General features: G+C 34.7%; 1 protein-coding gene across 1 annotated transcript in view; it reads left to right on the plus strand.

Moving 5' to 3' along the window:
• The first annotated feature begins 1,048 nt into the window (after window positions 1-1,048).
• LOC118182197 (aquaporin AQPAe.a-like) overlaps window positions 1,049-17,724 on the plus strand; it is a 40,068-nt gene continuing 23,392 nt past the window's right edge. Inside the window, exon 1 of the mRNA XM_035351514.2 lies at window positions 1,049-1,664. Within this exon, the coding sequence (XP_035207405.1) occupies window positions 1,095-1,664 (570 nt within the window). The 5' untranslated portion in view covers window positions 1,049-1,094. The remainder of the gene's footprint in view (window positions 1,665-17,724) is intronic.

Below are 17,724 nucleotides of genomic sequence, written 5' to 3' on the forward strand. Positions count from 1 at the left end.
TTTTTTGTTTTTGTTTTTGTTTTTGTTTGTTTGTTTGTTTGTTTCCTCTCTTGCTTTCTTGCGGGAATGCAAAATATTCTAAAATATCCTGAAAACTGGATGCATTTTAAATTTTTCTATGCGCATGCAATGTCAAAAATAATTTAGCGTACTTTATGTCATTTTTATAGTTGAGTTATTAAAATGAGACGCTAAGATTTAAAGTTAAAAAAAAGGTTTAAAAATATTTGCTAACCCCGTTTTCCCTCCGAGAAGCCATCGATAGCATTTCCAATTCAAGTATACTTTTTGGAACTATTTTTAAAGTTTTTAGTAGTCTTTAATTCCTCTCGGAGGAAATTTAATTCAATTTATTTAATTCTACCCTTTGCTTCCTTTTGGATTTTTGCAAAGAAAAACGAATATTAGAAATAAGAATGAGCTGAAAGAGAATTGTTTCGCCTTCAACTAGAAAATATCTTAAAACTGATATTTTTTGCTTGTATCGTATTTCAGACTTCAATCAAACGGAAACTGAAATGATACCTTAAGCTTTTAAGCGATTATTAACTATAGAAAAATAATTCTTATTTCAGTTTCCGAGTGAAATAATCAATGACGCATTATTGTGATTATTCTTTTGTTAGCGTACTGTCATTATTACTTTTTGATTCTGAGATTATGAGTTTAACATTTGTCTCGCCAAATCGCCCTCGCGTTGTTTCGCTGTAAATCCGATTGAATGACGGAATCATTCTCCGTTTATTTGCATCAGAGAACGCAACAAACGCTTCGCGGTGTTCGCTATCAAATCACGTCGAATGAAAAAAGGTGTTCTCTTTTGGAGGTCACGCGGCGCATAAACAAAACAACAGAAACGTCGCGGTCGCGGGATGGCAAATCCAGAAACCACACTGGAAAATGCACACTAGGATGCATTCCCGCTTACTTCTTTTTTTGATTTCTCCTCCGGTTGGTGGGAAGGGAGGGAGGGAGCGCATTTTTTCTCTCTCTTGTGTGTCCACCAATGAGAGGCGCGCGTGTTCTGAGATATAAATAACGTCTCGCTCTTTCCGCATCTTTCCTTCGCAGCCGATCAGAAAGATTTCTCCGCTATGGGTCGCGTACGTAAGTTTCGTGCTATAGTCGGCATCGATGAACTAGCCTGGAGTAGCACGCTCTGGCGGTCCCTCCCGGCCGAATTTCTAGGCACTGGATTCCTGGTCCTAATAGCCTGTGGTTCTTGCACAGGGGGATGGGAAAGCGACTACTCGCCTACAATCGTTCAGATAGGTCTCACTTTTGGTCTCATCGTGGGTACTATGGTGCAAGCCATTTGCCACGTGAGTGGAGGCCACATTAATCCGGCTGTCACGGCAGGAATGTTGGTTACAGGTAAATGCTCAGTTCTGAGGGGCCTTCTCTATATTCTGATGCAATGTGCCGGTGGCATCGCCGGTGCCGCTGTGCTCAAGGCGGTTACTCCAGAGGATCTAAATTCAGCACTCGGGGAGACTGCTCTCCACCCCAAGATGAGCCCCATCCAGGGGGTAGGGGTCGAGTTCCTGATCACTTTTGTGCTCGTCTTCACCGTTTTCGGAGTGTGTGATCCCAACAGGGTGGATGTTCGGGGATCCGCTCCTCTAGCCATTGGGTTTTCTGTCACTGCTTGTCACCTGTGGGCGGTAAGTTTTCAAATCTTTAGATCATATACTTTGTTAAAAATTCAAGTTGGTTATGATAAAAGATAGGCATTATTAACACAATTAGTATACAAATAAAAACAAAGATGCATAAACGAAGTAATACAACAATATAAAATTAATATGTGACTGCAATGACATAATATAATAACATAAAATTAATTCAAGTAAATAATTAAAATACAATTTATTAAATGGAAAAATTAATTCAAGCAAATAATTAATTAAAACGAAATTTATTAAATGATGATAACTTATTATTAATAATAGTTATCGTTATGAAAATTATAATCTTATATAATTGCAAAACATATTAAAAATATGTATTAAAATTATGAACAGTATAATAATAAAAACAAATTTTATAATCAAAATATAATATAATGTTTCGTTTTAATAAACAAATAATTAATTAAAGCAAAAAAATGTAATAATGTAAAAATCAGTAAGCATAATAACATAAATTTAATAATATAAAATTAGCATGTAAATGTTATATAATATTATATAAATTCATATGCGAAAGAAAAATTAAGTATACAATAGTTAAGGTAACAAAAAAGCATTTTAAACACTGAAAACAATTTTGCGCATAAAGAAGGATTTAAATATTGTATAATACACATTTCTTTCCCTTAAAGGTTACAATAATCTAATGTAATATATATTTAGACAGGTAAAAGGTGTTCAAAACAGGAACGTTATTTAAATCCTCTGTTAGGATTTGAATCAAAAGAGTCATAAGTCGATGATTTAAATGGTGAAGCTTGATTTTCAAGTAATAAAAGAAAATATTTTTGCATGAACGTGATTATTCGGTCCATTTTTGTTCAAAAATGAAACAAATTAAATAATGTGGAAAAATTTAAAAGATAAAATTTAAATGAATAATAACTAAATATTGCATAAATAAAGTGTCTCAATTAAATATTTAACAGCGATAAGTACGTATTAGATGCATAAGACAAATTTTCAACAAGTTCTTTTGTTTATATTGAATTGACCTACATATAACTACCATATTAGCCCAGCTCAAATATTTTCTTTTAAAATGTAACGTTGTTGCATTGTATAAAGTTGCAGAATGTATTTTTTAAGAAATGCACAACATTGAAATATGATATATATTGATTACGCTAAATACTTTTTTTTTTCCAAAAAGTAAAAGCATTTTAATGATGCAAAGTATTTTTCGCGTGATACCTTTCTTCCTACAGTGATGTTTTGTAACTTTTTTTTTCTATGGTGTACTTATTTAGATTTTTTGATATCGTATTACTCAAAATAAAAACTTTATCAGTTATTCCTCCCGCCTGCTTAGCAAGGCGCATATTCGAAAGGTTCAAGTCCCGGTGAGGGTATTGCTCATTTTTCATGTCTCCTTCTTCGAAATAACCTAATGTCTCTACAGTGGCGCCCGAACTATAAAAGGTGGTGGGTGATGTCTCTCCACCGCCAGCATTTGGCAAATGGGTTCCCTAATCCCCATTGGCCCTTTGAAAGGGTATAAGGTATTTCTCCCGCTTTCTTAGCATGCCTTCGTAATGTAATGGCCAGCACAACGCGTATTCGAGAGGTCCGAGGTTCGAGTCCCAGCGAGAGCATTGCTCATTTTTCATGCAATTGAACGCATCATCCTCTACGGCTTCCCAGTCTGGATGATTGTCACAGCAAGAATATGTCAAAAACTACAACAAATACAGCGAGTAATCCTGCTATAAACCACCAGTGAGTATAGCACCAAATCAACCGCAGCACTTCAGGTTCTAGCTAGCACGCTCCCACTCGACCTAAAAGCAGAATTAGAAAGATCAATCTACCGACTTCTACACTACAAAGAGGACCTTCATACTAAAGAAGATTTACATCTAACCTATGCCAGCATAGAAAGCTTCCAAGATCCCCCTGTCTTACACTTAAGAGATCTACCCATCCTGGTGCAAATCGCCACCCTCAGGACAACAAAGAGAGATTTTCTCTGACGGATCAAAAATTTCAGGACAGCGTAGGGGCAGCGTTCATGGTCTCTTCGAAAAATGAACAATGAATAAATTTATCAAGCACAATTCCATCTAAGCAACCACGCTTCAGTCTTCCAAGCCGAGTCCCTTGCACTCAAAGAAGCAGCACTATGGTTAGGTACGCAACCAGCAGCTCACACTTCATTCTTCACAGATAGCATGAGCGTTCTGAATGCGCTGAATTCCTTTCCTTCAAAACACCCGCACACGGCAGCACTTAGAGAGATCCTCTTGATATTAGGATCCTCCATCCCTTTAAAGATCAACTGGATAAAAGGACACTCCGGGCAGAAAGGCAACGAACGAGCTGATGAACTAGCTAAGCCGCAGCTCTCAAACTAGAAATTGACAAGGAATTTCCGCTTTCCGCAGAAGTTCCAAAAAGGCTCTTCAAGACAACATTCCAAGAGACATGGTCATCACGATGGCAGGAAGAAGAGACAGGAAGATTTACTTACAACATATTCCCAATATCTGCTCTCAAGAGGCTCAAATGCAACTGACTCTTCCTCCAGGCCTGTACCAATCACGGGAAACTTCCAGCGTATTACAGACGATTCCTCAGACGGGACGTCAACTGTTCTTACGATTTTCGCGGGGAAGACGCAGACGCACTTCGTTACCTGCTCTCCTGCCCTCTAACAGAGCACCTTCGACAGCAGTTCTTTCCTTCCGATTACATCACATATCCTGTAAATAGACTGTTCACGGACTATTACTGCAACAAGGGCGTCTTAGAGATAATGAAGCAAGTGAATGAAAAGAATTATATCCAAGAAACTAAGGATTAATGTAAAATGTAGAAAGGCGTCCTAACCGTCAGATTGCTAGCAACGACTAAAATGACTTCCTAACCCTGTAGTGCCATTAACTTAGTTTGGCGGAACAGGTTAAGTAAAGTGACCATACCATATCTCCTGCTTCTAAATAACCGAATGTCTTAATTTTACAACCTCAGAAATGAATGAAAGCTATTCAGTAATTCCCCAGTTGCATTTAATGTAGACTTTTGTACCGGTTATACACCCGAGGGAATGAAAATAGCTTGAAACATTGTCATACTCATTAACAACTGATTTCCAATAAAACGTAATTCAACTTCTTTAACATAAAAGCTTTTTTTTTTTTTCCTTAACTGAAATACGGCAAACACACGAGGGCTGGCTGCCTACGAAAAATGATGCCTTCGACTTTCTTAAGGGTCAGTCTCTGACTTTACTTTTCATGTAGCAAAAACAAATACTACGAAAAACCCACAAAACCAGCCCAATCTACGTAAAGAAAAAAAGCTTAAACAAATAAGTAACGCGCATTAAACCGGTATCAACATAACTTATTGTGATAAGATGCGTTCACTGAGAATAAAAATATATTTGATACAAAAAAAGTTACAAAATGTAAACAAAATTTAATGATAGAAAAAATATATAAGCAGGGATAGCATTAAAGTTAACATTTTATAGGCAATTTTTGCTAAAATAATGAGGTTTGTTTGGCTTGTTGTTTAAGGAAATGATAGAAGAATTACTCTATTAACTTTTAAAAAATTATTTTTTATCCGTATTTGTATCTCAGTTGCGCATGGGCAAGCATCAATGATGTTGATACAGTCTGTAATAATCATGAAAACATGTCTTCCGTAGATGAAATTTAAAGCACAATTCGGCATCAACAAGACAGAAGATTCGCTATTGTTGCCATTTGTATAAATGTCGTAGAGGTTATGAGAGTTTTTAAAAGCGGGAACATGAAAAATCAAATGTGTCGTCTCCGAAATTCGAATGGATGAATGACTGGAGAGAGGTACGAGATCCAGTCAAACAAGTGACGAATTATTTATCACATTTTAGTTCAGGCGCTCTGCAGAGATTATCAGTTTTTAATAAGAAAGGAAACATGAAACAGCAATTCTGTCTTTTCAAGAACTCGAACAGCGGATCTTTCAGTGTTAGCTGAACGGGCTTACAATTTAAACCTAGAGAGCACGTATTGGAAAATGCACTAATTTTTAATAAAATTTGCTTCTATTTTTGTATTTTTTGCTCAATAATTAGACCATAGTTAACTACATTAACTATTTGTTCGTCATTTGAATTTTCTATATTGAGAAAGATTTTATAATAGTTTATCAAACTTTCATTTACCATATCTTTAATATTGAGATCAGCAGAAAAATTTCTTTAAATCGTTTAAAGTTTACTTGCCTATAATATGGCGAATTAGGAGATGTATGTTAAATTTTAATTCATGAAATCATCATAGCGGCAGTCTAGGTATCAGGAAATTGATACATACTTAAATGTTTTTTTTTATCTGTTTTAAGATTTATGTTTTGACCTTGTGAATGAAAGCATTCCTTCTTCTTTATCTAGTAAAAGGGTAATAAAGAATTTCATGTGGTTTTTGAAGCAACATCATGGTCTTGAAAGACCGTAAAAATGTTTTATTGTTGTTTGCTCCCTACTCCGCTATGTGGCTTTTATGAGAAATTAAAAGAATTGAATTCCATTGAGTTATTTCCTGAAGCACCCACTTCATGAAGTATAAATAAAAGTTCACTAATTATTCAGCGTTCATAGCGTTTGGAAGAATACAATTGTTAATAAAAAGCAGCACGTCTTGTGTAAATATATTTAAATACATTGATCGGTTCTTTGAAATATCCATGATATAGCCATGATATCAATGAATTATACAAAAAAAAAAAAAAAATACAATCAAAATCCGATAATCCGGTTCAACGCAGCTGATAATCCGGCATGCCTTCCACTGATAATCCTGTCGAAAAAGAATGCTATTACATTTTCATTTGGTAATATTTATTATTAATACTTGGCAGTTGCTTTTAGCCATTTCTGTTATTCATTTGCTTGAAGTTTCCCATATATATATAGTTTTTAACCCAAAGGGGGCAATTTGCTCAAAAAGACTATTAATTTCGTTTTGGCATTTTGCGTTGGTTCGCGATAAATGTCGGTTCACTTTTCAAATTGTTGCCACCAAATATTACAGCCCTGCATTATATTCAAAGAAATTAAATAATGAAGATTCTGCATAAATGTATATGTTTCTAGCATTGTGATAAAACGGCGGTACCTAGAGCCATCAAATTTTGAATAACGTACGTTTCCAGCCGAATTTGGGCATGTGGAAGCCCAAATTTGGAATCTGGAATTTTTTTTATTTATCAGTTTGATATTTTGTAAAACTTTGAAGAATTTTTGATTAACAAACTCAAGATTTCAAAGCGAGCAATGGCAACACCGTACGTTAAAAAAAAATATTATCTTTAGCGCACGAGACTGTGTATCGGAAGTTCTAAAGATATGCTCATTTTAAAATTATTTCGCTGAATTTTAAGGTTTAAATGCAAATAACATGATATTTAATAAATAAAGGTAATACACAAAACGTTAAAAAAAAGGTTTTAACGTTTTTAACGAGAAAGTGTAACCTTTTGGGTGTAATGTAAAATCTGAAAGCTTTCAAATTTTATTTATTTTTTCCATTTACTAAAAGTGTTTAAGATAAAAATTTTGGCTGGCATTTACGAAAGTTACCAAAAAATTTTTAAAAAAATGTAATATTGTAAAAATAACGAATATTCCTGTTTTAAGGAAAGCTTTAAAAAAAGAACGAAATCTATATGAAGCTCATGGACATTCGAAAAAATTGGAAATAATTAATTTAAATTTCCATACTCACTCATAACAACTTCATCATTAAAATTAAAATAACAAAGCAATACTTATGTAACGTTCGCTGTGTAAAAAATATTTTATTGCAATATTATGACTAATCAAAGTTTTGCATAGTAATCATTCAGCATAAATTATCATTAAAGTTTCTTGAAATCGTTTGAAATTTGACTCTTGATGCCTTTCGTGGAAATGAATTACGAAACTGGGAGATACTTGCGTAAATATTTCTTTGAATTCAGTCATGAAAATTAAAGTTACTGAAAGATGGCGTTTTAATTTATGAGAAGAGACGGGTATTTAAATTAAAAGAGTTCCTGTTTTCAGATTTAAATGTTTACTTGCGTTTAATGAAAATGCATTTTGCGAATCAATGGAACATTTATGTAGACAAGACAGAGTAAGTCTTTTGATTTTCATGGTTTTTAAAAAAAAAAAAAAAAAGAAAAGAAAAGAAATGAGTTTAAGCTAAAATATTCTGTTATTTTCCTCAAGCAGTTTTCTCGATTTGAGTTGCTTGAAAGTAATATCTGCAATAAAAAAAATTAAATTAATTATAAATATAATTTTTTATGTTAAATAAAATTATTTTTATGTTGTTTAAATGAAGTTTAAAAGATGATTTTCGACTTCCTCTTCCAATTATTTTAAATAATGGCACGTTTCCTACTCTATAAAAAATTTAAGCATAAGAGAAATTAATACAAGAGGTATCTAAAGCTGTATATTACGTATTCAGCTAAAATGTTTTTGCGTTGATTAGTGAATTTGCTACGCTTATGTATAGGAACTTTAAATACGCAGAAAATACTTTTTTTGTTTTCGTTTCATTTTTTATCTTAAAACTTATAAAAGTACAGTCGACTTCCATTTTATCTGGGTAATATAGTAACTCAAAAACACCGCTAATCCAAGAGAAGCCAAAAAACACAAGAACAAAAGGAATAACATATTTTATAATTAACGAGAAAGTGTTATTAATAACTTCAGCTATACTGGAGAATAAATTCATTTGGCTACGTCGACACTTGAAAAGAGAAAGAAAGCAGTGTAGATAACAAAAATGATGAAACTGAAGTATGAATGACATTAAAGACTGGTATGTCCTTTATAAGAATTTTGTTTAATATTTAGAATTGAATATAATAATGATAGAATGTAATTTTAAAAAGTGATATTTACAAGATTATTTTTGACTTCGAACTCCTTAAAAATGTTCGTTAGATTATTTTTGTTTTTTTGTTGTATAATTATTTTGGATTGTGTATAATTATATAACAAACTGTTGTGGATAAAACAAATTCAAAATATTAATTTAGAAGTCAAACAACAAAAATCAGCGTAATATTTTCACAGGAGTAGTTTCGATGCTTTTACCGAACCATCATCCTCAGCTGCAAAAACGCAAATGGTCGTCCTCAGCTGCAAAGCTCATTTGCGCTTTTACAACTGAGGATGATGGTTCGGTAAAACCACCGAAACTAGTCCTGTGAAAATTTGAAAATATAACGCTCATTTTTGTTGTTTGACTTCGAAATTAATATTTGTTCGGCGTGTTATTGTATCTTAAATCCAAAATACTTATCTTGTATAATTGTTGTTTACCAAAACACTTTTCTTTTGCATTTTGTATCTGTCGTAGATAGCGTTTTCTACGTTCATGGTTTATGATAGCAGTTTTTCCATCATTCCATGAAATAAAACATAACCTTTTTTTATCTTTGACAAGGCCTGATTAATTCGCAAACTAGTTAACTCATACCCGGTTTGTCTGAAGTTGGTTATACATTCCTTATTAACGTATAAAAATTAAATTTATAAAATTATTTCCCTTTGCTTGCATACTTTTTCGCAAAGTATCATTTACTTTTCAAAAGTTTTTATGGTCATAATTCTGCCATCTGAGCATTTCATCGTTACTTTCAAACATACTAGTCACGTAAAATTTACGAGGTTCTGACAATTCCGCCTTTTTATGAAGCTGTTCCTGTAATTCGCACCGAATGCTCTGTGAGTAACCTTGAAAAAGATGCAAGATAAAAACATCCCACGACGATGCTATTACGGACCCTTATCACACAATAAGTACTTGGTTTATACGCGAGCAAAATAAAAAAAACAACAAAAGTCAAGACCCGTAACAAGTCGTGAATACTTACTAAGAAACAAACCTTAGGAGAAAGTCACGATTTCGGGACAGGCACTGTTTAGAAAAGTTTTCGAGAGTCTTCGGTTTCGTGATATTTTTCTTCTATCCCAAGACTGATCAGAGTTTCGTGAAAACAAATAAATATCTGCATTGTGTCCAGCCATTTCTGAATATTCATTTCTGTAACAGATTGTCTTTCACGGTCGACTTTTTTTTTTTTTTTTTTTTTTTTTTTTGAAAATAAAATTTTATTTAAAATAGCTTTTAAGTTAAAAAAAGTGAGGCAAAGGAAAATGAGATGTGGCATGGTAAAATGCAGGATATTTCAATTAGAAGGGATACATTTTATTACCTCACAAAACTGTTATTTCTTCCAGTACAAAAACCTGTATTGTGGATTGCTTAATAGAGGGAGATAGAAACATTATGCTTCTATTTTTAGTTACGAGTTCTTTATGTAATTTGATCCTAAAAGTTGAGCAATACCTTCGTCAATTATTTGAACTACTAAGCACTCGAGGGCAGTCTGCCTAAGGAAAAGGATTTCACGAAATATCTCTCCATCTAGGTCCTCTAGTCGGAATTTTAATCCAATTGGAGCTGTTAGCGATGCTGTCGCTCGGTCCGTTTGGTGAACTCTAAACTCTCGCGACTATTTTTCCCGTTAACTCGTCAAAGATACTGTACCCGATCTGCTTCCATCAACTTAGTTCGCAGGAAAATCTGCAACAATGCTTCCCATAATTGTTGCGCGGCTGGAAAGAGTGTCGCACAGTAGTAACTACAATTCTGATGTACCTTCTTACAATAAATGCGCGTGAAAATAGCTAACAAAAGCAAACTCTGCTATGTTTCCTGTTAGTTCCCGTATCCCATGGTTCCTCATTCCAATTTTGCAAATGGATAGAATTAAGTTCCTTTTATTTCGCGTCCAAATCACAGTGTGTGAATAGAGTACCAATAAGCATGTATGATTTAATCTACAATTATTTTTTATCAAACCGTTGCTGCAGTAGCAATGTTTTAACCAGAAGCATAATTTTAATACTTTGTCATGTGTTGCAACTACTTCTTGTTGTTGTGTTCATATTACATGGAAGAATGGTTGCCATAGCCCTTCTCCAAAGAGAGGTTGGACTTCTATTTTCCACCCGAATTTTGAGGAAGAGTATCCCGGGAGAAGGTCGGTCTCCCACCCTTCTCCCCTTCTACCAAACCACACGAGAGGACTTTCAAGTGGCCGCATATTTAAAGTGCCCCCATGAAACACGGACATTATACATTTACAAACATCCATGTCTTCTCCGGGATTCAAACCGGGGCCCTTCGGTACAGCAGTAGGTTCTCCTAAACGCTATACTGTCTGGGAGACTCATGCAACTACTTCATGCGGTATAAAATGTTTCTCTTATCTCAGTTATGCAACATGTCATATACAGCTGGCCGTCCAATACGAAATATAAAATACAGAATATACAAACGATTAGCTTTGCATTGCATATGCAAGCTATGCGCACCAGTAAAGGTATATGCAAGAGGTGGAACAGTAAGCTAGAATTACTGTAGGAAGCACCCATTAGATCTCTCTTACATAATCATGTTTTGTCCACGTGTATTAAATTGTTAATAATTTGTGTTGTAAACACTGATTATAAAAACACCATTTATAAAATCCCAGTTTTGCTCCACTTCTTTCTCGTCCTTCGAAAACACGAAGCACTAAACGTTAGAAATTATATCCGAAAGAACATATGAGGGCAAAATGAAGTTATCTAAAAATATGCAACTCAATATATATAATGTATTAATATTTCGTTTGATGTTTGCCGGTGTCTTACTCTTCGTAATTTGTCAACTCAATTGTAATGTGTTTATATATGTTATCAAAATAACATGTTATACTTAGCATGTGGATTTATTTGTGGTTTCATGCATCCACCATTATTCTAAGAACCCTTAAATAATGGATGTAACTGTAGTTATTTTTTATAGTAGCCCAATACAGAGATGAAATAAAATCTTTGGCAGAAAATTAGCCTTTTAAATATCGTCAGGACTCTAAGATCATTTCCGTCAAAGAGCAGGTTAATGGCAACCATCTGCGAGATGAAAAAAATGATACATCTTCTTCAGGTGTCAGGAAAGGGGTATTTCTGCTCGACGGGATTGAAGAAAGCTTGATAAGATGCTCAACAAATTTTGTCTTAAACACCTGTGCTGTTGACGTATAATTTCGTCTGTTGAGTTTACAGGAGGAAAAAAACAATAAATATCATTATTGGTAATACTAGATAATATTATTTATACTTAAACAACAAATATATAATAGAACTACGCTATCTTCAAGGGATGAAAATTAAAATAATTAAATAAAACTGAAAGAGTTTCGTGTTTGCAGAAGATTTCCTGGAAATCTGTTTAAAATGTTGAAATATATGTATGATTATTTTGTACGGAAAAGAATTTGAAAAAAAAAAAAAAGGCCAAGAGGCATTATCCAAAATAAGACAAGACAGTATCCCAAAATTGGAAATTTATTCTTTTTTCTCTTTTTTTTCCTCATAATGCCTAATTCCAAAATTCTGTTAATTTGACTGATTTGATTACTACAGAAGCAAACAATGTAGTAACTTACTCAAGAACCTAAATCTAAAGTAGACTAATTTTAAAATTTAGAAATTGTACTAGTAAAAGAGAAAATAATCGGTAGTCCAGCCAGTTTCCCAACCAACAGGAACAAACAACGCTATGACAACAAGGTTATTGTAACAGTTTTAATACAAGAATATCATCTGCATCTGAAAGAGTAAATTTTTAATAATATTCATCAATGAGAAAAGCGGCAAAGTTTTTATCAGCAGCAAATTTTAAACACTCGAATTCCAGGATAAAGTAGATATTGAGGAATAAACATCAAGCCAAAAAAAGTGCTTTTGCCTGATAAAATGGCAATCTTCTCTTTGCCAAAGAGCAATTACTATAAAGTGCCTTAAAAATCCAATGAGTTCACAAAAACGCCTTATCCACGACACCTGATGGGCTCAACAAAGCAAAAGCGCGCGTAGGCACGTATTGATTTCTTCGATGTTGAGAAAGTTTAAATACACTGCTCAAAACAATTAAAGGATATTGCAGTTTTAGGTGGATCTTGTGGCTGGAAAACTTTTTAGCTGATTGATACATGGTCGACAGCCGTAGTAGGTTATATGAGAATAAATTACATATGTTTGGCAGAAAAAAATGCATTTTATTGCGCATTTGTGTACAAAAGGAAAAAAACACAATTTGTGCATATGAGAAAAAAAGAATAAGAAAAGGTGTTTTCTTCAAAGGAAATCATTTTCAGGGGGGTTATGGTTTCTACGGACGGCCAGCAACGTTGAACACCTTTGAGACATGGAGTCAATGAGGCTATTAATCACGAGTTGGGTATTCTGTCCCACTCTTCCAGAAGAGCTCTTTCCAGTTCTTGGAGAGTTTGTGGGGGTGGTTGGCGGCTAGCAACTCGTCTTCCTAGAGCGTCCCAAACGTACTCTATTGGATTCATGTCTGGAGAACACGCTGACCATTCCATTCGTACGATTCCTTCCTCTAAAAGGAAATCCTCCACCAGGTTAGCACGATGTGGCCTGCAGTTATCGTCCATTAAAATGAAGTCATCTCCGATTGCTGCAGCGTAAGGGACTACAATAGGTCTGAGGATCTCATCCCTATATCGGCGACCAGTCAGAGGTCCATCTCGAATGATGTAGAGGTCTGTGCGCCCGTCAATGGATATGCCAACATACACCAACACTCCCCCAACGCCAAAACAGACACTTTCGTGCACGAACGCAGGATTATTCCCACTACCACGGTCCCTCCAGATGAAAATACACCTATTATCAGGATGAACAGAAAAACGGGACTCGTCAAAAAAAAGAACATTGCTACATTCATTTCTCCTCACGTTCACATGCTCTGTTGCCCACTCCCTGAGGTCGCGACGATGCCTTGATGTTAGTCTAACACATACCATCAGTCGGCGAGCATACAGACCTACACCATGGAGCCGGTTTTGGACAGTCTGACTTGAAACCGTGGTGCCAGTAGCCGAGCGAAGGTGTTGTTGGAGAAGAGTAGCATTCATATTTCGGTGTCTCCAAGCCGTTAACACTAAATAACGATCTTCATTGGGCGTTGTTGCCCGTCTACGACCTTTCCCTGTTCTTCGGCCTGCACTTCCAGTTTCCAACAAACGGTTCCAGATCCTGGAAATCACACTTTGTGACACTCCAATGGCTTGCGCTACTTCGGCTTAAGTTTGGCCCCCTTCTAACTTTCCAACAACTCTCCAAGCTTCTGAATCGGTTAAATGACTTCGCTGAGACATCGTACTCATCGAAACAAAGCAGTCACTGAATGCCGATCATCCTTGTCTTCATTGCCTTTTATTCAGTTGAAAGTCAAATTTCATTCGCTGCCGCTGAAGAGACGTTTTTGACGTCGAATTCAAAATTAGCATACTCCACAGTTTGAAAATCAGAAAAATTTTCATTTGTGATTCTCTTCTTCTATTTTCGGCAAACAAATTTCGCTTATATCTTTATTTTATATAAAAATTACAATATCCTTTAATTGTTTTGAGCAGTTTACTTCTACCATATACCACACAACAATATCGCTAACAGCGAAAACGTACAGGTTTATCTAATAAAAAGAGAAACTCATCGATGAAAAATTTAAAACTAGGTTAAAAACATCAACTTTAAATTGACTTATATATTAAATCAAACTCCATTGAATTAGATAATGATTCGATATAAGTGCCTTTTCTTCAGAAAGAAGAATTTTTTATTAAGTCGCAGAAATTATTAAGGCCTGCCGAAAAGAAGTCAGATTGTACTCCATATTTCTACAGTTTATTTTATAAGGTATTTCTCCCGCCTTCTTAGCATGCCTTCGTGGTGTAGGAGTCAGCACACTCGGCGCGTATTCGAGAGGTCCGTAGTTTGAGTGCCGACGAGGGCATTGCTCATTTTGCATGACTCCTGCTTCAAAAAAAAAAAATCCTAATGACTCTACATTGGCGCTAGAACTAAAAAAAGGTGGGGTATGCTGATTCTCCACCACCAGAATATTTGGCGAATGGGTCCCCTAATCCCTATCTACAATCTCAGGCTAATTTATCTAATTTTTAAGGCCTGGATGATCCAAATAAGGCACGACATAGTAATAATTCCATTTGGAAAAGCTGTACAAAAAATTTAAATAAATATCTGAGACCACCAGGCTCCAAATAGATGAAAGACTATTGAACACAAATTGCACTTCCTGGGTACTTTCGTCATTGCTAGATCATTATTCCCTCTCTGAAGAACTTGAAAAACAAACATTTACGTTTTCATTTCTAAGTTATTTCACAGGCATTTCTGAAGATAACTGAGCATTTTTTTTCTGAAGAAAATAATCTTAATTTTGAACACCAGGGTATATGCATCATATCCCCTTTGGTAGCAAATTTTGACGGAGTACTTACTCACTTAAATTATCTTGTTTGTCTTTTCGTGGCAAAATTTGACTAAGATATTCTCGCAAGCAATTGCGATAATGGTCTTTGTGGAGGTAAGAACAACTGTTTTGTTGGAAGATATAACCATCACTGTTTTTTTTTTTTTTTTTTTTTTTTTTTTTTTTGAACTGAGGCATCAGCAGCTTTTTAGTATATCCAAGGAAATCCGCCCAGAGGCGTACAAATGTCTGCTGTACCAGCAAGAGTGAACATAAGAAAACTCTGTATTTTCTTAGTGGCCTTTAACACTGTCTACATTTTTTCAATTTTTAACGTCATGTTTTCTTGCCTTGGGTTATTACAACATGAAGAGTCATTATGTTTCATTATTAGGAGACGTGAAAAATGTGCAATGAACTCGCCGGGAATCGAGCTCTGGTCATAGCAATTAAGCATCGGATTTGCTTCCAGTTACACCACATAAACGCAAACACGTATTCGTTTATGAAAGACATGGAATAAGTTTAAAAACAACTTTTCTCTTAGTTTATCATTATTTCAGCGCAATAAGTTTAATTATCAGGAACATGAACCCATAAATTTCTTCGATTATAAAGAGACTGTTGAAATAAGTTTTTATATGGTTTTTTTTACAGATGGCAGCAAGATAAACAACAAGGTTGGCCTTGCATTTGTTCTTTTTGAAGGCCATTCCGAGATTTGTTTTCTTAGACACCGTATACGGAATGAATGTACAGTTTTTCAAGCAGAACTTCTGTGCATTTATCTTGCCGTCAAATGGATCCAGGATCATGGAACAACATCCTCAAAGTACCTTATTTGCAGATACCTCAAAGTACCTTATTCTCTTTCTTCTCTTCAACTTTTGAACAGTATTACCAGCTGCGATAAATTAGTTATCGAAACCCTAGTAACTGTTAGTTCACTTAGAATTAGAGGTAATGATATCTGCTTTGCTTATGTGCGTGCTCATCATGGTTTCTACGGAAATGAAAGAGCTGATTTCTTAGCTAAAGATGCCTTAAATTTACCCATTGATATCAACATTAGCATTCCAAAGAGTTATTGGAAGTCCTTTCATTATAAAAAGCTTTTAGCTATGTGGAATGAGGAATACATTTCATCTTGTAATGTTGTAATGCTGAAGCCACCAAAAAGTTCCTTCCTTCTATTTACCATAGACTGAATTCCGAGTCTTTCCTCTCGTTAAATTTTAAAGTGTCTCAGTTTTTATCTGGTCACGGTAAATTTGCAAGTTATCTGTTTCGTTTTAATCTAGGATCAAACAATTTATGTGAATGTTCAAAAAGAGTTCCTCAGGATGTGGAACATTTGATTTTCTCGTGCCCTACATTTGATGGCCCTAGATTATGCTTACAGAACGATATGAAAATGTTCGGAGGGACTTGGCCAGTGAACTTATCTGTTTTCGTGAAGTCCAGACTGCTGTTCTCTGCTTTTGTTCGCTTTATTTATGCATGTAATTTTTAATGTTTATTTATACATGTAACCTTTAATATTCTGGTTAACTTACTTCTGTAAGCCCCGTGTTGTACATATGTGGTGCACGGGGAGTCTGTATGTTCTCAAAGGAAAAAAAATATCAGGAACATAATTTATTTATTATTAATTTTTAAAAGTTCTTACAAAGAACCCTGTGTATTCCGGTTACCCTGACTGCGAATGTAATTTGCTAGGAAAGCTATTTAAAAAGAATTATTTTTCTGCTAAACTGCAATTTCATCCATGAATAAGCGCAATTTATGTTCTAGAAGAAAAGCTCTATAGAAAACACAACTGCGCAGAGTTTCACCCTTTTTTAGAAAAGTATCTCCAAGCCTCTTTATCACAATGCCAGCATTATTTTTTCGAATAATAAAAGTGTTATAAATTAGAAGCCACCTGAAGGCCGGTCGTTCCGGTCCTTTTTTTTAGAAGATCAAGCTATGCAATGTAGTAGACGGTCATTAATCTTCTTTTCATTCTTTATCCAAGTTTTTATACTGATAAAAACAAAACAAAGAAAGTATCTATCCTCTCAAACAAAATGAAGAAGAGTCGCTGTCAACGACAAAGCTACACTTCCTCTGCCTTAGGAAAAACAAATTTTTTGTAGCATCCGTTCATCCGTAACTTTGACCACCGTTACGCAGACGCTCATCTGAGATAACCAAAGGAAAAGTGAAATTTGTGTTCAACATTGTACTTTCAGAAAGAATTAAACAGAATGTTTTTATAACAATGAATGCCAAGGGAATAATTCATTTCTCTCGCAAAAGGCGCTTTCCCGAATCCTCAAGGTTTCCTGCCGCATAATAAAGCAGCCGCATAATATGGTACTCAAAAATTATGAATCTTTATAAATTTCTTCCTTTTTTCATACGTGAAGTGGAATTCCACATTCTTTGTTCACAAACTGAGACTAGATGACTTTATTACAGTAATATTAGAATACAGTTATAAATTTATTGTCCTGAATGTCACTAGTAATTCAAAAGCATCTTTGCATACACGTGTTTTGCCGTTTTAGTCAGAAAGCCAGTTTGAAAAAAAAAAAAAAAAAAAACTCGGTATTTTCTTAGTGGCCTTTTAAGACTGTCTAGATTTTTTCAATTTTTAACGTCATGCTTCCTTGCCTTGTGCTATTACAGCACCATTCAAA

The sequence above is a fragment of the Stegodyphus dumicola genome, chromosome 5 (genome assembly GCF_044657685.1).
Source record: "Stegodyphus dumicola isolate Sdum_Otavi_A_Nest chromosome 5, ASM4465768v1".
NCBI classification, from domain to species: Eukaryota; Metazoa; Arthropoda; class Arachnida; order Araneae; family Eresidae; genus Stegodyphus; species Stegodyphus dumicola.